This window comes from Cyprinodon tularosa, unplaced genomic scaffold (assembly GCF_016077235.1).
Source record: "Cyprinodon tularosa strain WSP-4 unplaced genomic scaffold, ASM1607723v1 ctg555, whole genome shotgun sequence".
Lineage (NCBI taxonomy): Eukaryota > Metazoa > Chordata > Actinopteri > Cyprinodontiformes > Cyprinodontidae > Cyprinodon > Cyprinodon tularosa.
Genome location: NW_024039291.1, coordinates 107,058 through 130,965, shown reverse-complemented (window position 1 = coordinate 130,965; position 23,908 = coordinate 107,058). Strand labels below are relative to the sequence as shown.

The 23,908-nt window shown below is 40.2% G+C and overlaps 1 protein-coding gene across 1 annotated transcript in view; it reads right to left on the bottom strand.

The window, feature by feature from the left end:
• Positions 1–23,908, bottom strand: part of tenm1 (teneurin transmembrane protein 1) — a 349,430-nt gene that overhangs the window by 290,401 nt on the left and 35,121 nt on the right. The window contains exon 3 of the mRNA XM_038305307.1: positions 16,712–17,041. Coding sequence (XP_038161235.1) covers positions 16,712–17,041 — 330 coding nt within the window. The remainder of the gene's footprint in view (positions 1–16,711; positions 17,042–23,908) is intronic.

Here is a 23,908-nt window from a genome sequence, read left to right as displayed (position 1 = left end):
TACATACATACATACATACATACATACATACATACATACATACATACATACATACATACATACATACATACATACATACATACATACATACATACATACATACATACATACATACATACATACATACATACATACATACATACATACATACATACATACATACATACATACATACATACATACATACATACATACATACATACATACATACATACATACATACATACATACATACATACATACATACATACATACATACATACATACATACATACATACATACATACATACATACATACATACATACATACATACATACATACATACATACATACATACATACATACATACATACATACATACATACATACATACATACATACATACATACATACATACATACATACATACATACATACATACATACATACATACATACATACATACATACATACATACATACATACATACATACATACATACATACATACATACATACATACATACATACATACATACATACATACATACATACATACATACATACATACATACATACATACATACATACATACATACATACATACATACATACATACATACATACATACATACATACATACATACATACATACATACATACATACATACATACATACATACATACATACATACATACATACATACATACATACATACATACATACATACATACATACATACATACATACATACATACATACATACATACATACATACATACATACATACATACATACATACATACATACATACATACATACATACATACATACATACATACATACATACATACATACATACATACATACATACATACATACATACATAACTGGACCTAATGCACTAAAATGAAATCCTTAAAAAGTACCGTTTTCCATCACCTCTGCTCTCCAACATCTTCTAGACATCCAACATCTTCCATCATCTAGACCTTTTCAGTTTCCAGCTTTACCACATTTTAAAAAATGTGATGGAAGCAAGACTGCTACAGTACACATCCTAATATTACAGTTGTTTAAAGTTGCAGTGTGCTAATTACAGAGATTTACTGTAATTAGCACACACTGCTGCATCATCATCTACTACTACTACTACTACTTGATGATGCCTCTATAAAATGTATATCTAAGAATTATCTAAGAAAACAAAACTGGTCATTCATTTTCCTTTGGATGCTAGAGATAAGTTTAAAGCTCTCCTTCCTTTTTCTGTAGGACTAACGGCTCCCGATGAGCAGCAAACTCCAACACATTGGGTGAGTAGAACACAGCCCAAGCTGCATCAGTTCAAACATGAATCAATGTTTTATTCTAAAAAATAATAAGTATTTTTTGAACAGCAGTAATAAAGACAAACTTGCTTGTTGTGGCTTCTTCGTCATTCTACAATTGGTGCTCGCCGTGTCCATAAAATGAGCTTGGTGGTTGAATTGTGGAGAAGCTAAGCTTTGTCTAACATGTCTATAATGGTAAACGTTTTACTGGTGGAATTTTAATGCATTCTGAGTTATTGTTTGTAAAGGATTTAAAATGGTAGCCTTTTGAGAAGTGAGGCACAGAGAGTCATCAGCTGCCACCACTTATTTTGAGGTAAGAAGTAGATCTTGATCTGAAAGGCTGACAGAGATGGCCAATAAATATTATTTGGTCACATCAGCAACGAAGAAGCCACTGGTTTCTGAGCTAGCATTGCATGGCATCTACTGTTAAATGATGCTTTGTAGGCAATTAGAAAACCCCTAAATATTTACTCCTAAAGTCTTTATCTGTTAGGTTAGACCTATGATGAACATTTTTCAAAGAGCATTTTAACGGTGATGAAATCTTCCAATTTCACACAAATGACTCACTTCAGACAAAATAAGAACAGAATAAATAAAAAAAAGGAGAAAAGAAAAACATAAAAAAGCTTAAGGTAAGCAGATCCACCCACTTCCACCGGTGAAAATCCAGGGAACGGACATGGAGATAGTGGACTCTTCTAAGTACCTCGGTGTTCATCTGAATAACAAACTGGGCTGGACTCCCAACACTGAGGCTCTGGATCAGAAAGGTCAGAGACTCTTCCTGCTGGGGAGACTGAGGGGGCGCTCCTAAAGACCTGCTCTGACTCTGCTGTGGCATCAGCCATCTTCTATGGAGCTGTCTGTTGGAGCAGCGGCTCATCTGTAGCTGAGAGGAAGCGGCTGGATCAGCTGATCAGGAAGGCCAGCTGTGATTGGATGCCCTCTGGACTCAGGGCAGGAGGTGGGAAACAGACGGATCCTAACTAAACGCATGAAGCTGGTGCTGAACTGGACAGCTCCTTCAGTGACGATTATATGCCTCTAACAAGGATGTACAATACTGTCTTCCACTCATATGCTTTTCAACTTTTAGATGCATGATTGTGGATTAAAACCTCCATCAGATCACAAGGTTTGACAAGTGGGAACTGGTGAGGGTTTGTGTTTGTTTGGGAGCTAGCATGCTAGCACTAGCCTCCCAGCAATTCTCTGGGCTCGGTCAGGGTAAACTGATCTGAGATGTTTACTCACCTGGATTTAAGCATTTGAACCCAAAGTATTTTGAACTGTAAAACACTATCATCGTATGCTTAAATCAAATTGAGTAATCACAGGAGTTTAATGTATAAACTTATTTCACTGCAGTAATATTTTGAAGCACAAAAACTGAAGATTGATTAATCAGGCCAGTTTTCCATTTCAGAATTTTGTTCCAGGATCCTGTTCTAGGATCTCATTCCATAATCCGTCTCCAGGACTCAGAATGTCTGTTGGATCAGACTGGCGAGCTACAGTAGACCCATATAACCACCAAAGGAAACAGCACCTTCTATGTCCTAACTAGGACTGGTTGGATTCCTTGGATAAAGGAACACACCTTGGACTTCATGAACTGTCACGACTGAGATGTCTGTAAATATTGGAAATATTAATACACATCACTAATTTTGCACATATGTCTGTGTGTGTTTATACAAAGTTACCACTTCCTCCAGCAGTCGAACTTAAGAATTTTTCCTGATTTCATTTGTTTATTTCTTCAATCATGCCAATATTTATATAAGTAATAGAGGTTAGACACAGTTTCTACCTTAGTCAGTTAAATAACCTGCTGCTGTCATTCTGCACATCTCTGATGTTGCTGCTATTTTCAAACACCCATTACTTTAAAAATGTCCATAGCTGCATATCGGTTATTTATTCTCCAGTTTAATATTGTTAAAACACTTTACAGGATTTCATTGTTTATCTTTTTATTCTACACTATCATGTTATTCTAATACATTTTTCTAGGGACCACATTTGTGTGACCATTTTATTCGATATTCTTTTTGCTGATGTAAACACCAGAATTTCCCCATTGTTGGACAATAAAGGGATTTTTTTTATTCTATTCTAAATGGAAGATACTCAGATTGTCTACACTAAAACAGACACCAGAAAGCAATTTATTTTCACTGATAAACTCTTATGAGCATGAACTTTAGCAAGAATGAGTCCGAGGTTTATAAGAAATAAAGCTTTAGATATTGTATTATTTTTATAGTCATTTTGTGTCATGTCAAGTGGTTCTTTTCTCTTTTACTGCATTTCCCACAGTTATGCTGCTGACAGCAATTATTTAGGTACAATAACTGAGACTAGGGGGGGTTCATAATCTCAAAGGGAGGCGACGTTCATTTTAAATTATGTCCAAAGCATTAATATTATCATCCAGGTTTTATTTCTTTACAATTAGAACCACATTAGATAGAAACCTTTAATTAAATATTACACTGCGCTTATAGATTTATAGTTGCACAAAAATGATTTGTTATTGGTAGTAAAATGCCTTTTTTAATATGTAAAAATCAACTTTAAACTATATTTGAAATTTTTATCAATTTCCGAAAAAATACAGAAAACATTTTATTTTTAATAAAAGTTGAATTTATGCAGTTTGAAAACATTTCAGTCGTGTTCCATGTTAAAGCTGAGGTTGTAGGATCATAGTACTTTAAACACTCTAATGTATTAACCATGATTAGGTTTGTAATCTTCAGATAAAGATACAGGAGCAACAGGAAACGACTTTCATGCCTGATTGGCGTCTTTTCTCATCCTTTCTGCCTCTCAAACATCATGCATGATCTCATTTCCACCTCTGTCTGAGCACCTCGATTAGATTCTGTTAACAACCAAGTTTTCTTTAATTAAGGCAAACACCTTCAGATTGAACTAATGTGAGTCATTTTCAGCCTTTTAATATTCAGTTGAGAAAAATCAAGCAACTTTTCGTTCATCAAAGCATAACTTGAGCTCTTTGTGAAACATTTTACTTCCACAACCTGCAGCTTAGTGTGATCAGAATTAGTGTGGCGCCAATGCCATTTTTTGGAGCCGATACCCGATACCTGGCTGTGCAGTATTGGCTGATACCGATATCATCTGTTAGAAATGGATGTGTGTGCATCTATGAAGAACTGCAGACTGCTTGGATATAAAATAATTTCCATCATGGCTTCATGTCAAGCTGCTGCCTTCCTTTGTGAAGCAGGAAAAAGACTAAAACAAAGTGAATCCAGTAGAACTTTTTATTGCCTACCTGGAATGGGTGACAATAGTTGAAGAAACTTTTGCCTCTTGGTGCCCTATTGGTTGGTACTCGCCGACACCGATACCACCATTTTAGTGCTGGATCGGGGCTCCGCCCGATACTGGTATCAGTGCAACACTAATTCAAATTAGAGATTGCAGTTGCTTTTCAGAAACCAACAACAACCCCCCTCCTCTTACCATCTTAATGGAAAAGTCCGGTAATTGAACGCATCGTACGGACGTCAACACACGGCGCCAGTCGCTTCTGATCTAACAAGTAGAAACAACTCTGTTTGCATTCCATAAACATGGAGCAGCTCTGGTGAGAGGGATTCAGACAGATAATGGAGAGAAAAAATAAAGCGCACTGATTACGCCCTGGCTTTCTTACATGTTGCTCTCCATTGTTTACTTCCCTGATTTCTCTCACACTGGTGACATCAACACCAACCCAGCGTAATGATGTCAGCAGACGCGCTGTGGCGGTGGGGCCGGAGGCCATGCAGCTGTCAGCGAGGGGTTAGACCCAGACTTTGTTTTTTGCAGATTGTTAGCACTTCGCCAGATGTTGGAAAATTAAGAGTTAACCTGAAAGTTACGAGTTAACTCGATAATTTTAGGGGAGAAGAGGTTTACGTAACCAGCAACATAATTGGGAAACAAATAAGCATACCTGCACGACAATAACCTCTTTTATTATTAAATAAAAGGAAGATGACAAACGCATGCATGCACAAAGTGATCCATAATATTCTATCTAGGTTTATAAAATTATCTGCTGTTGATGCTTTCAGCACGAAAGTCAAATGACTTGTTTGTGCAAACAATCATTTCCAATAAAGCTGATTCTAATACAATGTAGTAAAATATTTCTGTTTATGAAATAACTAGATGTTGAGGATCTATGCTCTCCTGAGTCTATTCTGCATCCTTTTTCTACCTCATTGATAACAGCAGGTTTCAGTCGTTCACACTTTCTCTCTCCTGCTGCTTTTTTTGTTCCAAGAAGAAACACATCGCTTTATTATAAAATACATACATCTGTTCAGACGCTGCCTTTAGTCTCCCAGGGGCCTCTGAGCTTTTCCATGTTAGAGGAACCTCACCGTGAATTAGTATTCAAAGGCATTATTTTGCCTTTTACATTTTTGCCTTGATTTAGCGATGGGAGATGCCGCGGCTTTCAGAGGATTTCTGTCATGTTATGGTTTATTTTTGTGTCTGTTTCTACCCAAGTAATCCTCCTCAGCTGGTCGAATCATCAATCTTTCACTTCATAGTATTTTATCCTCCTGTTTATGAGTTGCCATAGTTTTCAAACCTACCAGATATTTCCATTTTTATTGTATTTTTTCCACAGCTGTTTGAATGGACTTTATTTGTCTGACTTTGAGTTTTAATCTATGAAATCAGCTATCTCCATAAAACTATAACACTTTTTTTTTTTCTTTTCTTGTCTTTAGGTATTTTTGCTTCTTTTCTTTTTGTACTTTTTAGTTGAATAATTCAAATAAATTTCATATATATTTTTAATTGTATTATTGTTTTCTCATCCCTAGAAAGAAACATTGTATTTATCTCTATTCTCCCACTCTGCAGAATCTGTTAGTTCAATCTCTAACGTTCTGCTCTCTCTGCTTTTTCTCATAGTAGCTTCATCTGGTCTGTTCCTGTTTGGCTGTGACTCCATCCTGGAGAGAAATATCAGCTGTGCTGCTGCCATCAACACCTTTGTTTCTAGATGTTGGAGCTTGGCCTGTTTTCCAGTGTAGTCCTGTTTCTCTGACTGTGACTAACTGGATGTGCTCTCTTCATCCTCTGACATGGGAGCTGGCTCGGAGCTCGTCTGCCTGGCTGTGTGTTTCCTGGACGGGGCCGCCTGTGGAGCTGGTTGACAGTTGCCTTTTGTATCTATGCTTTTTTTTCTATGTCTGCTTCTGTCTCCTTGAACCCCAGTGGGCCTCAGCAGATGGCCGCTCACACTGAGCCTGGTTCTGCTGGAGGTTTCTTCCTGTTCAAAGGGAGTTTTTCCTCTCCACTGTCGCTACAAGCATGCTTAGTGTGAGGGATTGCTGAAGAGTCAATGAGTCGATGCAATCAGCTGGTTTTCCTTAGATAGAAAACTTTGAATCAATCTGACTGGATGATCTGGAAAGTGACCTGAGATGACATGATGTGAATTGGAGCTATAGAAATAAACTGAATAGAATTTAATTGAATCAATTAAAAACTATTTTTTTAGGTGAAACCACAACAGCAAATGTAGTTGTACATAATCCAAAAACCTGTTTTTTTTACAGTGCTCAGTGATAAATTCCTTCTAAAACCTCAAACATTCCAGCAAAGGAGTTTAAATATATATAAAAAAGTTGCAAAACTATATATATAAATATAAAAAAAATCCTGAATGCTTAAACTTTTGCTCATCATCTATTTAAATTACTACTTATGGAGGCAAAATTTGCTAATTTATTGCTGTTTATTGTGTTTTTCTTTGCTAAGCAAACATTTTTGTTTTCTACTATACAGAAAAAGCTGTCTCCTGCATGAGCCGGGGCAGATTTGGATACAAAAAGGATATCTGCTGGAGGAATGCTCACCTTTCGACTACAGTTATTAAATGGAGACTCTTCAGCGTGGGGGAGTGGGTGGGAGCATATGTGCAGAATTAAGGGTGCTTGTTTTGAGTGGGTGGATGTGAGTGTTTGTCGCCTGGAGGTCCACAGCGGCCTGAAAAACCCTGGAACACTCAGAGGAGGTAGGAGACTGGTAGATGCTTGGAGTGGTCATTGATTGACAGCGTTCTAGTTAATTATTTCTGTCCCAACTGTACCTGTAATCACTGAATGTTGTTAGGTGTTTTACAGAGGGATTTTATGGCCTAGTGTTCCAGGCATGTCCTGTTGGGAGGAGGCCTGGTGGAAGGACCAGGACACGCTGGAGGGACGATGTCTCTGAGCTGCAGCTGGAGGAGACGTGTTTGGATCAGAAAGTCTGGGCATCTCGGCTTAGACTGCCTCCTCCGCGACCCGGCCCCGGATAAACCGGAAGAAAATGCATGGAATATCATACGCGTCCTCATTTCTTAACTCCCGATTGGAATCATCCTTGACATCTTTTCATTAGCCCTCTGATTCCAATGAAACAAAGGTTCAACATATATTGTTGGCATAAAATAATAATTAGTATATTTTTTTAAGTTTGAAGTCAAGTAAAGACAGCTGAAGTTCACTGTTGTTCGGCTGTTATTGGAGTAGCCGTTAGCTTTAGCTTCCAGAACCAAAGTCTGCAAACTGAATGTAAGCTAGATGAAACAATAAAGCCCTGCAGATACGATCACAGTATTTCTGAAAGTTAAGCTGAAGCTCTGTAGGGCTGGGTACCGAACTTCGGTACTTTTATGGTACCGACCGAAATGCTTCGGTTCTACAGAGTATCGAAACATGCCTCGTCTTTCGGTACCAAGTTTTGGTGATTGGCTGGAACACTTAAGGTGATTGCGTCATCCAGGAAAAATACACAGGTGGTCACGCCTACAGCCAGGGTTCATGTGTTTCTGTTGTGAACTGGTTGCAGCGTCGCGGAACCCCTTTAAAATGCCCCCCAGGTCAAAAGTGCGGCTTCACTTTATTAAGACTGATGCTAATAGTGCACAATGCAATACATCGTGCACGGAAATAATTTAAGAGCAGAAAGTCGCTCGGTGTTTGACTGCAAGAAGAGCGGACCGCAGCCAGCGCGACCATCCTCCTCTCAGCAGCCCGTGGGCAGAGCAAAGCCAGAGCGGAGTGAATCATGCTGCTTTCAAACTGGACGCAGCAAGAGCAGCAAAATCTCGTCTGCTGCTTCATTTTTGCTGCTTGTACCAGCTTCTGACGCGCTGCTGAAGAAGCTTTGCTGCTCTGGCTGCGCGGTCGCAAAGTGGGTCAGACGCGCGTTGGGCGGAGCTACTCTATCCTTTATTTGCCTTGCAGCTATATTTGCTGTGATCAGTGGGAATAAAGTAGTTTTATTATGTTTTTAAGTGGGAAAATCCACCTGAAAACGTAATCAGTGCAGTCAGTTCATCCTGCCTTCAATATTTCTGTCGGAGCCGCTCAGACCCCCCCCATACCAGCGGTGCGCTGTCAGTAGGATCCCATTCAATGGGCTTGTTTGTCAGACATGGTAATTTTTCTAAAGGAAAACTGCTAAGTAAAAAGGTCCTCACAATGTAACAGTGAATATTAGACACTGAATTTTTTATTTTTTTATGTAAGAGGAAAAATGTAAATGGAAAAACAGAGCTTAAAATAAAACTCAAGATTTGTACTTTTTTATGTTGTGTAATTTTCTTTTTTTTCGAATTGATATTATAAAACTGGTATCGAAAAAAGTATCGTTCAGGAACCGGTATCGAAGTGAAGGTATCGGTATTGGTACCGGAACCGAAAATTTTTGAACAATACCCAGCCCTAAAGCTCTGCCATCCTGCAGGGGTGAAATCATAATATAGCTCATAGTTTTTTCAGTGCCAACCAATAGAGGGCGCTAAGACGCAGCCCCACTCAACCAATGACCGTGTTAAACACGTGCACTAGCCATTTCTCCTCGTGCACGCTCTGTTTAAAAGCTGCTGCTCTCATAGCTTATCCAAGCTAAATGTGTCCGACCGTCCGCTCTAACCCCTAAACTCCTCCATCACTATAGAGCGGGGACTTTATAGTGAACTTTATAGTGAACTCAGTTCACTGACCGCTCAGACAGATCACTGCTTTTTGCTCCCAAATAGTCACCTAACTCCTCCTCCACCGCAGGGTGCCTGCGCCATCTTTGTTATTAGTCGCTGCTGTCGGGTAGCGACAGCCTATGGCGACAGCAAATCCAGCAGGGATTAAGACGGCTAGGACTGATTTAAAGCACTTTGCAGAAAACAAAAAACTACATTCTAAAATGTTCTGCAAACATATAAATATGCTGGTGTGCTATCTTTGTATTCATTTGATTAGTTTTTGGTATATGTCTATTTAGAAGTTATAGCGCCCACTGGAGAAAAGCCTCCACTCTTCTTTTAACCTTTATGTTGCAATATAAAAAAAAAAAATCATGTTTGCAGCCATATTAACTTTAACTTCAGCGTAAAATTTCATTTATTTCCTAAATATTCAAATTCCAGTTTTTTATTAATACAATTTCTGCTTTCAGCATCTCATCGGCGCCAGCTGATGGACGGCAGTCTGCCTGAACGCTCAGCTCTTTCATCCAATCCCTTTATTCAGACCTTACCTGAGCTTTTCATGAATCCCCGCCATCTACCCCCTACCGCACCTCTCTGTGTTCTCAGATACTTTAATCATCAGATGCTTTCAACTCTGGGAATTACACTAACAGACAAAAAATTAGTGTCTCCAGATGGCGAATGAGCCGAACTCACCTTTTGGCTGGAATAGTTGTGACCATGCAGAGCAAATCAGTGCATAGCTGTCAACAGTAAACTCTGGATGAACCGTACTTTATGGTTAGTACTACTACTCTGCTCTGTTTTTAATGTGCTCCGTCATCAGTTCGGCATGTTGATGGTTTGTCAGCAGGTGCATCTGCTACTCAGAGATCTCTACAGCCTTCCCATGGGAGGTGTCACAGTGGGACATGCAGGCCAAAGCCTGATGTGCTCACACTGAGGGAGGGGGGCAGGTGATGCCGTGAAAACGGGGCACAAACATATTTTAGGACTCTTTAACTCTTTCTTAATCTGTCGTGCCCTCTGTCTATTTTTCCCAACCTATAAACACACACAGACATGGAGGGCTACTAAATTGACTTGTCAGCTTCCATCAGATGGAGAACAAAAGGATTTCTGCTGGTTTAAAGCTGACATCATTAATGGGTTTGGGGGGGGGCAGAAGACAAAGAGCGAGCAGCTGAAAATGCTGCTTCCTTTTGGCACCACGGACCTTCGCTTTTTCATGCATTCAACATCTTCTAGAAGCGGCTCTAACTTTCATTATCACTGGGAACAGGGAGGGGCGGTGGGAGACTTTGCTGCGCTGATGGAAAGAAATGTGACATCGATAATGCATTTCCTGTTAGAGGACGGCACGCATGGACACACCTGGGCATGTGTCAGAATGAGATGGACAGAAAGGGAGACAATGAGAATGAATGAGTTTGGAAAGCTGTGGGTGGAAAAACTAAACAGATTCCCACTTCAGGATGGAGGAGCTGAAGAGTTTTCAGCCACAGAAAACCTATCGGACGTTAATGTGACGTTATCTTACTGGATAACTTCATTTAGCATGTTTAAATGTTGCTATTGGTTTTTTAAAAATGTGTTTATTTTCTTAAAGGCCAGACTTCCTTACCAATTGTTACCTTGTCAACAAATCCCCTTATCGGCTTCCAACTTTATATTCTCTCCATGTTCTTCGATCAAGGTGTGACTCATCCTGGAGACGCATGAGTGAGCTGGGCTGCTACCTTTTATAACCTCAATTAGAGAGGATAGTAAGGTCTGTTTTCCAGTGTTCAGACCCGTTTCTCTCCTAGAAATAGCTGTGTGATCAGTTATTACTGTGTGTAACTCACCCATTAAGGTAATTAACCATGATCTTCTATAAAATAGAAAGTTTAATAGATCATTGATCTTTTTGTGTCTCTCCTTCTGTCTCCTTGAACCTCCAGTTTGCAGATGGCCCCTAAACCTGAGCCTGGTTTAGCTCAGATCAAATGTGGGGCCCTAGGCAAAGAAAGGCAGGGGCCCTCTGAATTAAGAAGACAACACATAGAACAGCCCCATTCTCCAGATATAGAAATGTTAACAGAATAGAAATCCATTATCTATTCTAGGTTGTGTCCCTCTCTTCTTGTCCCTTTTCTTCTTGTTTTCCTCTCTATGTTTTGTACTCAGCTGACTTTTCATGCTGTCTCTAAAGGAATGAAAGATTTTTTCCAAGCACTAAGCTCACTTAGCTGATTGCTCCTTCCTGTGTTTCCAAAAAGGCCAAAGTGAATAACCCAGTCCTTCTTTTCACTGTAGACAAGCCATGATCTGCTTCTCTGTTCTCCATTTTTCATTTGGATGAAATAATAGCTGCATGAATCATGACAGCAGACAAGATAGAGGAGAGCAGGAGGCGGGGTTACCAATCTACTCGCTCTGGAGAGCAGAGTTCGCTGCTTTTAGATGTTGTCTCCAAAGTCTCCAGTAGCAGAAAAAAGTCTCTAGATTTGGCGCTAGGAGCTTTTTAGAAATCAAAGTGCTAGAGGGGTCTGAAAAGTGGCTAAATATAGCGACTAAAGCGCTAAGTTGGCAACACTGCTCTTTGCATGGTTTGTTTTCAAATGGTTTGCTGCTGTCTGTTTGGACCTTTCTGAACATGTGCAGCAAATGGACTGATCCAATATGGTGGACACTGAAGGGGGGGGCTGAGACACACTGAATATTATCAGCGTTCTGATGGCATTTTAGAAAAAGGATTTTTATCAAAAACATAATTAATGTGAACAAATAAGGGATAGTTGTATTAACTATCCATGTAAACAGAGTTTTATGGGGCCCCCAGAGAACTTGGGGCCTAATGGTAACCCCCCCCCCTGGTTCTGATGGAGGTTTTTCCTATTTTAAGGGAGTTTTTCTCCCCACTGCCACTGTAAGCATGCTGCTCTGTGTGAGGGATTGCTGCAGTCACTGAGCTCCATTCTCAGCCTGGAGGAGTGATTCCTGTAAAGTCAATGAAAGGAGCTGAGTTTCCTTAGAACATTTTTTTATCCCGTCTATCAGCATAATTTGAGCATAAATGTTAATTGGAACAATATAAAACAACTGAACTGAATGAATTTATTTATTGGTTTTCCTGATGCTGTTTGCAGCAGCGCGTGTCTAAGAAAGAGCCTTTTGAATAAAATCTGTTTTTCATTCCTGTACTCCCACCTAACAATGCCGCACATCTTTTTTATTGTGGTCAAACACATAAAATATAAAACATGCAGGAGATTTAAGAAGCAAAGAAACAGAATGTGAACAAAATGTAAATAGGGGATATATTCCTATGTAAAGCACTGCAAGCATCGGGGAAAGAAAGGAGCGATGCTTGAGGATGCTTGAGGATTTTGCAAAGTTTGGAGAGCAATGGAATGTCATGTGACCTATGAAATCTGTGCATAAACCAGCTTTCCTGGTGCACTGTTGCAGAAAAGCAAGTGCTTTCAACATTTAAATCCTCCCTTTCACTCCTGTCACTTCATCCCTCCTTATGCTTTTTTCGTCTGAGCATCCTCTCTCTGCCTCTAACGTCTTTGGGGCTTTTTATTCCGACCCCGGATGAGGATGGAGTTCCTTGTGTTAAATGCTTTTCTGCATATACACACAGCCATCACAAATTGATTACCATGCAGGCACTCCCAGTTTCCTTCACAGCCTCGCCTCTTGCATGGCTAGATTTTCTGTGAGGTTTATTACATGTCCGACCTGCCCATCATTAAACTGCAGCACCCCCCCCCCCCCCCGTGACACAGACAGGCGCATCTTAAACCCTCCTCTCTTTTTTAGTCTCTGTCTCAGTCTTAGCACTGAAGCAGCTTCTCCTTTACCTGTTTTAACCTCAGCTGCTCATTTTCTTTTATTCTCATTCTAATTATACCATTACATTACCATTTCTATTCTCTCATTTGCATTTCTTGCTCGGCCTGTCTCTTATTTTTCCATCTCTAATTCTCTTTTTTCACCTCTCTCCTCCTGTGTCACCCTTTCTCTTCTCAGAGGCTGAATTTGTTCCACCTTTTTTGCGGCACATAAACAGACAGTGCCCTTGGGGATGGGTTGGAGAGCTCGGCTTTTGTTTGTGTGCTCCTCTAACTAACTCTCCATCTGCAGGGAGCCCAGCCAAGCCCAGCAGTGCACGACAGATAGCTGGCACCATCCCAGACTCTTCTCTAGTTGGCCCTGTATCATCATCCCCGCCTCTCAGCTTCTCCTCCTCCTTCCAGGCAACATTCTTCCCACAGAGGCTTTTGTCAACTGCCCTCCAGCAGTCAGTCAGGCACTGTAGACATGTGACCTCTTCAATTTCTCCTCCTTAGAAGCGTAAACCAAACCCTGCCCCTGTTTGCCATGGATATTCACTGCTTGTTTCCAGCCACTGGACTTTCCCCCCAGCAGCATCGGAAGGACCACCTCCTATACAAGCTAACCAAATAACCTATAGCGCATTTTCTGGATTAGGTTACATCAAAGAGCCTTCAAAGAGAGCGGAGCTTAAGCATTAGCATTGCTTCAAAAGCACAGAGTTTCAATCATGTAATCGCCCAAGGCTGGAATGTAAACCTTTGAAAAAGGTGAAGCATTTTTTGTTGCAATTCCTTGTAGGAAATTCGATGTCATCATCATAATGAGACTAGAGGGAAAACCAACGACACAGAAGTGGTCTGACTCCTCCATAGAATTACTTCATAAAAATACAACCAGCTCATGAGAAAAGGCGATCCGTGAGGTCAAAGAGAACTGGAACCAGGTCTCAGCAATAGAAGTGAAATGGCTTCAGGTCATACCTGACTGGAAGCAAAGCATTAAAAGCTAAATTCAGGGTCTATAAACACCAAGAGATCAGAGAAAGGCGTTCTCCATCCCAAGGGAGCGAGAACAACACCAATCAGGTCAGTCTGTTCCTCGTGACGCTAACCGATCCGTCCTCGAAGCACCATCCATCCTGCACGACAAGATTTACATCCGGTTGTCCATTATGATACTAAACATACTTATTTAACTCTCTAAAGAATGCTAATACGCATCTTTAAAAATGTTTTATGACTGCATCTCTGACGTCATCATGGGACATGACCAGAGCAGTAAATCTGATTAAACCAGGTTTATCTGCATTTTAGTTTGTTCTTTCTTTAGATTACGCACTATATACATACACACTATATCTATGCACTATTTGCACCATTCGCACTACTGTTTACATATTTAAATATTTAAATATTTATTTTTATATCTTAAGTTTTTATTTCTATTTTTATTTTATGCTATGGTTCATTATATATTTCTTTATATTTTATTATGCACCGAGGGGTTGAGAGGACTGAAATTTCATCTGTGTTGTATGTTTACCATGTAGCACATTTGACAATAAAGTTGAGTTGAGTTGAGATACCATAATGTTAACACGAAAGGAAAACATAAAACTCAAAAAGAGTCGATTTATGTTTAAATCCAAAGCCGATAAAGTTCGCTCCTGGAAGCTAACTGTGCAGATCGGGCACAGAGGAATAAAACAGGAAGGATTTTAATGCATTTATTTTATCAGGAAATACATTATTAACATTTAACACATTATAGTTTAGTACGCTTACTAATTTCAAGGAGGGAAAATGTAATTTACGTCTTTTTAACAAAATAAAATCGAGGGCGACCCGGATGGATATCTGGATGATGATGAGCTGATGGCGCAGGACGGATGGCGGTTCCAGGACGGATGGGGGGGGTGACACCCCGATGATTTAAAAGCTCTGGTTCTTGATCTCTGCTCTGGATGGATGAGTTTTCTCTAGAGGTCTGAAAAGTTATCGCATTTAAAGAGTAGAAATACTCCATTGGCAGATTCTCTTATTTACCTTCTACTTAATTTAGAAAATATTGAGTTATTTCTAAATCTTGTTTTCAGTGAACTTTAGCAAGAAGAATTATTGTGTGATTCTTTTGCTGCTTAATTCAGAAGCAGAAATGGAAGTCAACATTTCATAGGAACTGGAAAATCATCTTATTGTCTTCAGCATCTTAGTGAAAGAGTTTGCATTGCTGAAACATAAAAAAAAATAAAACGTGTCTGCTTCAAAGTCTGTCAGCACAACAGGGCGCCTCGAAAAGTGCTTTCTGTGAAGATAGAAACCTAAAGCGCTCACCTTCATATCTGGGGCTCATAAGAACATGTTAAAGTTAACAAGTCATTTGCTTAGTGGAACCAGGAAGAGCTTCGTCTGTCAATCTTTCCTTTGATGAGAAATGTTTCGCTTTAATACTGAAAGATCTGATGCTGTGAAATCCTGTCACGGCCCCACACTTTATACGTTTGACATCAACAACTTGGTTTCATGATATCAAGGTCTTTACAAATAATGTTGAACTAAAAATAAATGCAGTTTTTTCTTTTTGTAATCGGTGGGAGAGAAACATCAAAATGATCCAATCGTTCCTTTAAGGAAAAGTCGCTGATATTCACAATTTAAACTTCTACGTCCTGTTCAATAAATGATCAGTGTTTTTAATTCAGAGTCATTTTCATGTGAATGTGCTTTACTGGAGGCATCCATGTTTGTCAAAGAACACTACTGCCACCTACTGGTTAGTGACATTGTCACGGTGCGGTATCGGCTGTTGATCAAGTCCCAGTGCTGTATCTGGTGTTTGTCACAATGCGCTATTATCCAAGTCATCTTGAAAACATTCTTCTTCCAAATGTTGGCTACATATTACGGGTTTTTTCTCTGGCCAGAAGTTCGATGGCAAATCCTCCCTCTTCAAGTTGGCGATCCAACGACCAACCCGTCCGTGGAGGATCAGGAATCAGAAAGGTGGAATAACTCTTTTTTTTTCACTTTTACCCGATGTATTCCAGCATCCAGCTGCCATGCACGTGGGCATTGTCAGTTTCACTATAGCTCTGGTGAATTTCAATGGTGAAGTCCTCTGGAAATCTTCAATAATTGTTGTTGATTGCAGATGTGTCTAGTAGTTCCCATTGATTTAGCTTGGAAAGCGGGGAGAATGGCGCTAGGCTTACCGCACCGTGACGTCACTGCTGGAAGATGGCAGGAGGGAGGGGCTACTATACTTGGGAAAAAATGGCCGCTCCCAGACTCAGTGATCGCCATAAAAATTATTGTTGTTTTTTACTGATTAAAGCTAAATTAATTAAATCACCGCAAACGTTTCAGGTATAAATAATGATCCATTGATTATGACCGAACTTTTCCTTTAACATCTTGACGGTCAGTTTATGCAGCTTTAACATATAATTATTTAAAATCTTGATATGCCTTGATATTAATAACCAGTTGATGATTAATGGAAACTAATCGCTTGGCTTTTTTTAATCAGTGTTTATTACTCACCGTTGTCGGGTTCAGACTTCCGGTCATGCTCAGTGTCGGTGAGAGAGAGGGCCGAGTTGGCGCGGCTCGTTAGACACGAGCTCTGCTCCGACTTCAGGCCGCGCATCCACATGTGCTGCAGGCCGTGAGCAGGAGAAAGATCCACCTCCGGCTCCGTGTCGACGTCCGACCCCACGCCCAGCGAGTAGCCGCGGCCGTGGACGCGAGCGGCCGGTCCGGTGCACAGTGCCTCTTCCTCTTCCTGATGCTGCGCTGGCTGCTGCTGCTGCTGCTGCTGATGGGTGTGATAGTCTGGGCTCCTTAGCTGACCAGCTCTACAGAAGTCTAGATCTAGAAGAGACAGAGAGACACGCAGATTGAGATTACCAGGAGCTCTAAAGGCTCTAATGCAGCATGTCTTTTTATTTAATTTGAGTAAGCTGACCAGGCGTTTGTTTGTAGGAGGAGTTTACTCCTCTGCTCCAAATTCATATGATCCTATTTAAGGAGGCGTTTATTCAAAGGCAGAAATCCCAATCAAAATGCGACTCTTAACCATTTGCAATGAAGCCATCGTCTGCTCTGGCTTCCTGATGTGTGTTATTGAGCTGGAGATCTATCGAACTGCTGCTCAAACAGAGCACTGATCTCATCTATATTCTCCTTGGTGGGGTGAAGAGATCAGATAAAGATCAAACCTTATTAATATTGACTCAGACTGAGGGAAAAATTGAGCCTCATACACTTTCAGGTAGAAGAACGGCCTCCAATCTCAGGCATCACGCCGTTATCTGAGAACATCAGATATACTGTGTTAGTCCTCTGGTTACACTTCAATTCGATTCTATTCAATTGAGCTTTGCTTTTTTTTCCCCGTATAAGTAGTTGAGTAAACCCCCCCCCCTCTTCGCTCAGTGAGTTTTTCTATTTAGAATGCATAAGAGGCAGAGATGGAACTGATGTGATTTTGAAGAAGGCAATAGATAAATTGAAATCTATAGAGAGGAAAGCGATCTGCGGAAGGAAAGGTTTCCTGCAGTTAATACGTGTGTTAGGTCAGGCCCTGAGAAGATGAACCGCAGCGTTTCAATAAGAGCCACAGTCCTGCTGACCACTCCACTGACCAGTGCTGCTTCCTGCTGGGCGTGTTTGATGGGGTCAAGACGTACTGTAGCTCTCATACTGTTCTCCTGGTATTAAATGGCCTAAGATTGGTCACTACTACACACTGTTTAGCTCAAATTGGCTGCAAGAGGCCACTTTAGGAGCAAATTGGCTATTTCCCAGTAGTAACAAACATGGATCGACTGCAAAGTAGAAAGTCTTCTCGCCATTTTGGTGTGAAGCATATTTACAATGTAACAGGATTTTAGAGGGTGATTAGAGGGGGGGGGGGCTCAGTCTTTGAAATAACTACCCATTTCATGCTATTACAGCGAGCTGCTCCTGGCACTTCAGCAAAAAAGCTATTTATATATTACACTTCTTTTGCTGAGTGTTGTATTTGTTTTACGTAACAGCCAAAACAATTTGGCTGATATTTTATCCTGTAATAGCTGGGCTGTAATGTGAAAAAGATAAGTGTGCTGTTCTGCAGAAGATCTCAAGTTTTAGACGAAGCAAATTTCCATTTTGGTTCGTTAATCTTTTTCTTAATTAAAGATTAAGTTTGATTATACTCTCAACTCTTAGCGATCTTCTCTTTCACTGAGGACTTGTGCAGCGTTCACAAATGCGTTCATTTCAAGTACGGTTATTTTAAAAAGTTGCCTCTGTTTATAGCTTTGTTTTGAAAAGGATTCCCACTGGACCTGAACTGGTTTTAAATTGGGAGTAACGGATCAAAATGAATTTTAATTTACAGCCTAAATGTGATCTTTGTTTCTACATAATCCTCTAATAGAAATATTCTACAGTCAGTTGAACTCCTGCATTTTTTCATATCAAAAGAAGTCTGTGTTAAATTTACTTGGGAAATCTTGAACACTACTTTATGAAAGATGTAGAACTCAGTTTAGCCTGTTTTAGCTCTAGGTAGGAGCGTCTCTAAACTGCAGCCTTGCAGAGCATTCCCAGCATCTAGTATCCAACAGCTGGGGCCCAAGAGAGGATAATTACTGAACCAGAGTCAGGGTCATGGTCAGTAAAGACTCATTCATGCACAATTGGAGATAAAGCTAACCCGTGTGACAGAACAGTCACATTATTAAAGAAATTAAAGGTAGCTCTGAATAACACAGAGCAAAGAGTTCCACACTGTGTTGCAGAAGGAGTGAGGACTAGTGAATCATGCTTTCTATATAACATGTAGATGTCTGGCTTCCTTTGCATTGTTAAGCTTGGGAAACACATGGTACCGATTTGCATTATGGAAATAAGGCAAGACGACACAGGTGTTGTGATGCAGTGGGGATGCGGTGGGAAATGTTCTCCTAAATCCTACTTTAACTTGTCCATGGTACAGCAGTAGACATTCAAAATTTCCCCACTTTGCTTGATAGGTCCTTGGCTGGTTTCCTACAATTCCTTTTTAAACATCAATCCTTGTACTAAAATATTCTGTCAGGATTTGTGGACATTAAGATCTAAAGATCTTAATCTTAAGAAGCTCCATCTCCTGGTCAGACCCTGAGATTCAGTGAATGGTTGGAGTCAGAGTAAAAACAAATATGGAAGAGGGAGTCACTCCACTGGCTGGGAGTTGGAGGGTATTTTGCTGGGAGTTGCAGGGAAGTGGGCTGGAATTCAGCTGGCGTTTGACTGGGAACGGCCATTTTGAATGGCTGCTACTGTAGGAGCTGTAGGCAGAATATGTGCAGCCTTTCTAGGAAGGAGGCTAAATGGTTTAGGAAAGGAGGAGCTCAGCAGGTGCATTTGGTCTCCAAAGCTCCAATAATAATCTAGCATAACATCTTTGTGGTGTGCTATATAAACATATTCATCTAGTCAGACTCTAAATGGATTGAAGTATCAGTTGCTATAATAGTTCTCCATCCAATGAATGGAGGGATCCAGTCCACGCATCAGATGCCTCTTTACCACCGATTTGGTTTGGAGCCATTTCTGGTTTTTGAACAAGTTAAGCCTGTTTTGACAAAACAAAACATGTTTTAGAGCAGGAACACCGGTTGGCATCTGGCATGGAGAATAGCTGCTCTTTGAGTGCGAACCCATGAGTCGCCATCAGTGTCACAATACAGGAGGAAGACAAGGAAACAAGAACTGTCAACAACACCAGCAGGCTGAAGAAGATGAACTGGGAGAATATCAGTTACGGGACGATGTTTTACAATCTGTTATTTTTACATTGACAATTCAGACTGGATGGATGATCAATTTAATATTCAGCTTGTTTGTAGGCAGCTTTATTGTTTTTATGAGCAGATGTGTTTTAAAAGCATCAAAAGGCTGGCCTGTGATTGTAGCTTCTGTTTCTACCAGTCCCTCCATTTATTACTGGAACAACTCTGCAGCCTCCTTTAGGTTGTGCTGTAGTTTAGAAAGTGGAAGCAACACCTTTTCAACTCTATTTGTTTCTTTGGACTTTTTCATATAAACCATATGTCATCTCTAACGTTCAAAGGATAATGGTCCATGAACCGCCTGAGCCCAGCGAGCCCGGTGCCGGGCCCAACTGACACCTGCTAATGCTTATCTATTTATAGAAATGACACAAACACAGTCACATGGTGTTTCATCCACACGCCTTTCAAATGGGGCTTTAACATTTCTAAAAACATGCTTCAAAATTATTTTTTCACAAGAATTTTTTGTTTTATACTTGTGTAAATAAAAAAAATAAGATTTAAAATTCCTGACATGTCTGACTATGTGGAAGTAATGCACTGCAGGTTTTCATTTTTTAGCCCCGCCCCCTAATGGCCGCCATCATTGGAAACTAGAGGCTCAGACCTTTCCAAGGAGAGGTCAGAGGTCATTGTGCGACCGTTTCAAGTGATGTAACCAGCATGTGTTACATAAGCTGCTCTGTTATTCTTATTTTCTATTCAGTTTGGTGATTTTATTGGTAAATTTCAATGAACCAACGGCTAAATCTCAGGAGCAAAGGCTTTGCCTCATGCAGAAGGTCTCCAGTAATGGAAATCAGCATATTTGTCTGATCAGATTCCCTTTTATGAGCGGAAAAAGGCATTTTTGTACGTTTGGCATTGTGCCCTAATCCCATTTCCTCCTAGCTTACTGCCCACCAAAGACTTTGTAGAACAAACATGCTTCAACTTATTCAGTCCAGATGAGCTTTAGTTCATCCAGAGTTTCTAATGGGCTTTCAAGGTGTTTATTTTGGAAAAAAATTGGCAAAGCTAAATGTTTTTAATTTTTTCTTTGTTTAATCACCCATAAATCAGACATGGTGACATTTAAAATAGTGATTCCACCTGAAAATTATTCATCATGTCTTCCTGTCATACAAATACAAACAATAGTATTTCCAATTTATAGTTCAGGAACTGAACTGGCTTTAATTCACAGATGGAATTTCAGGCGGAATTTGCTCCATAAGACCCTCAGAGGTTCAGGGGTTAATGGACCATTCCTGTAAGTTGTTGGAAATTTTGCATCCAAGTCTGAACTTGATTTAGTTAAGACTTAGATGGTGTGTACAGTGTGAATTATTATAGATCATCACAACTCAACATTTTACAGCACTTAAAATCTATTAAGGCTGAATGACAGTAATAACAGTCTGTTTCAGAGAAGCAGAAGAAAAGCTGAGAAGATGAGGCATCCTCCACACGTTTACTTACTTAAACACTCAGTTAATGGTTCCTTTTGCTTTTTCTGTGATTCTTAAAACCTGTTTTAAAGGAAAACATCTTTCTAAAATGATTGCATTAGCATCACATAATGATCATATGAATAAAAGATTCTGCACGAACCACTCGGCTTCATGTAGCTTTGTTCTCTACTTTGATATCTGATTCACCTCATCTTCATGTTGGCTACAGACTCCACCACCAGGATACTAGATGTTCTTCTTCTGTGGTTCTGTGTTGTTTCTTTTCTTCCTCAATGGTAAACTGCTGGAAACATTCCTGCCTTCTGGACCACCTGATGCTGATGAGGAACTGGTCAAACACAGGTGTTGGTAACCAAGCACCGGCGCTCTGAGGTACGGACTCTGAACAGGTTCAAGGACAAAGGTTCTGCCAAAGGAGGCAAGCTGGGCTTTTTTTCTCAACAAATATTGAACCGGCGGCAAATTAATCTCAATTGAGTTTAAGTTGTGATTTACAGAGGATGCCATTATTATAGGAACAGTTTCACTGTGTGAATGAGTGTGATTAAGGCAAACTACAGATCCTCAGAAGAACAAGGGAGTTTTTAATTTTGCAATATTCTATAAACACAGCAGCCATTTTCTAAGTAATATACAGATTCTGAAGTTATGGAAAAATCAATCAATCGGTCTGTCTGGGAAAAAAAAATGATGCTGACCCATCAACTCATTTTTATTCATTCTTTCCCCAGATTGCATTTAATTTGGTCCTTATCAAGAATTTGCTTGTATGAACAGATGGAAAACCTGAAAAGGTAAATTTAAAATTGCCTAACATCATATTTTCTATTCAAACAACTACTGTTCTCTATTAAAACATTTTTTCATATTTAATAAACAAAGTCCTCATTTACTCAAGTTGTAGTAAACATCTGTGGGATTCTGGCAATCCTAAAAGAACGATGATCAGTCGGAGAAAAAATGAGAAGTGGCTAAATGTTTGAGGTTTTTTTTCTAGGCTGCTGCTCCACTTCCTTCTCTCTGAGGAGACTCCACACAAAGATGTGGGCAAACCCGGCAGCCGGAGCACGCTCCCATGGGCTGTTTGCAGATTCTAGCATCAGGCTCAATTTGTCATTAGCTTTCAGTTTGTTGTTATGTTTCTTAAACTAACCGGTTGGAGGAAATGTGTCAATAATGCGTCACTACACAGATTTGAGCAGAGTGTAAAGTGTGTAGCTCCTTTGGGATGGCTGAACTTCAGCGCCTGTCTGTAACTTCACTTATTCGCTCACAGCAGATGATATAGTTTCTTGTGCTAAACCAGAGCTGTGCTCTCTCTGCATCGGATATTTCTCTGTCCACTTGTTCTACTGAGAATGGGGCTGGTGGGGGGGGGGGGGGGGGGGGGGGTTCTTGGAGACCAAGAGGAGTTGAAATCCTAAGAACAAAATGCTAGTCTTGCTATTTAAAAATAAGAATAAACTCTTCACCAGGACTTCCCTTTGTCCCTGAACCTGTTTGTGGTTTTTATGGATGGGTTTATCCAGAGGTTTACTGGGAAAGAAGTGAGTGTTTACTTGGAGAAATTCAGTGTCCCACTTATTGTTTTAATAGAGGATGGATGATGCTTGGCGTCTTCAAGGGACGACCTTTGGTTTCTACTCAATTTAATTACAGGTACAGGTAAACTGAGGATATTTAATGTCTTCACATTTGATGGAAAGAATAAACAGGAAGTGTCCAAAGGGACTGAATTAAAATGTAAATCATTTTAGGTACTTCTTAGGTCTGTAACATTCCATCAATATTCTGATACTTATTTAATGTCATAAGATTTGGATCAACCAAAGTCGATGTTTCCTCACATTGCCTTCGTTTAACTACGAATGGATAATTGAAAAATGTTTGAGATTAAGGTATGGTTGTTCAAGTTCAGAATGTATAAAATAGTTGAGACAAACACCGTTGAGGGTGCAGGGTTATTGACTGGTCAGGCTGCTCAGACACGCTAAAGGGAAACATTCAAACTCTCAAGTAATACTTAAAGCTATTTAGTTAAGACATTTCAACACCTTTGTTTCTAGATGTTGGAGCTTGGCCTGTTTTCCAGTGTAGTCCTGTTTCTCTGACTGTGACTAACTGGATGTGCTCTCTTCATCCTCTGACATGGGAGCTGGCTCGGAGCTCGTCTGCCTGGCTGTGTGTTTCCTGGACGGGGCCGCCTGTGGAGCTGGTTGACAGTTGCCTTTTGTATCTATGCTTCTTTTTCTATGTCTGCTTCTGTCTCCTTGAACCCCAGTGGGCCTCAGCAGATGGCCGCTCACACTGAGCCAGGTTCTGCTGGAGGTTTCTTCCTGTTCAAAGGGAGTTTTTCCTCTCCACTGTCGCTACAAGCATGCTTAGTGTGAGGGATTGCTGAAGAGTCAATGAGTCGATGCAATCAGCTGGTTTTCCTTATATAGAAAACTTTGAATCAA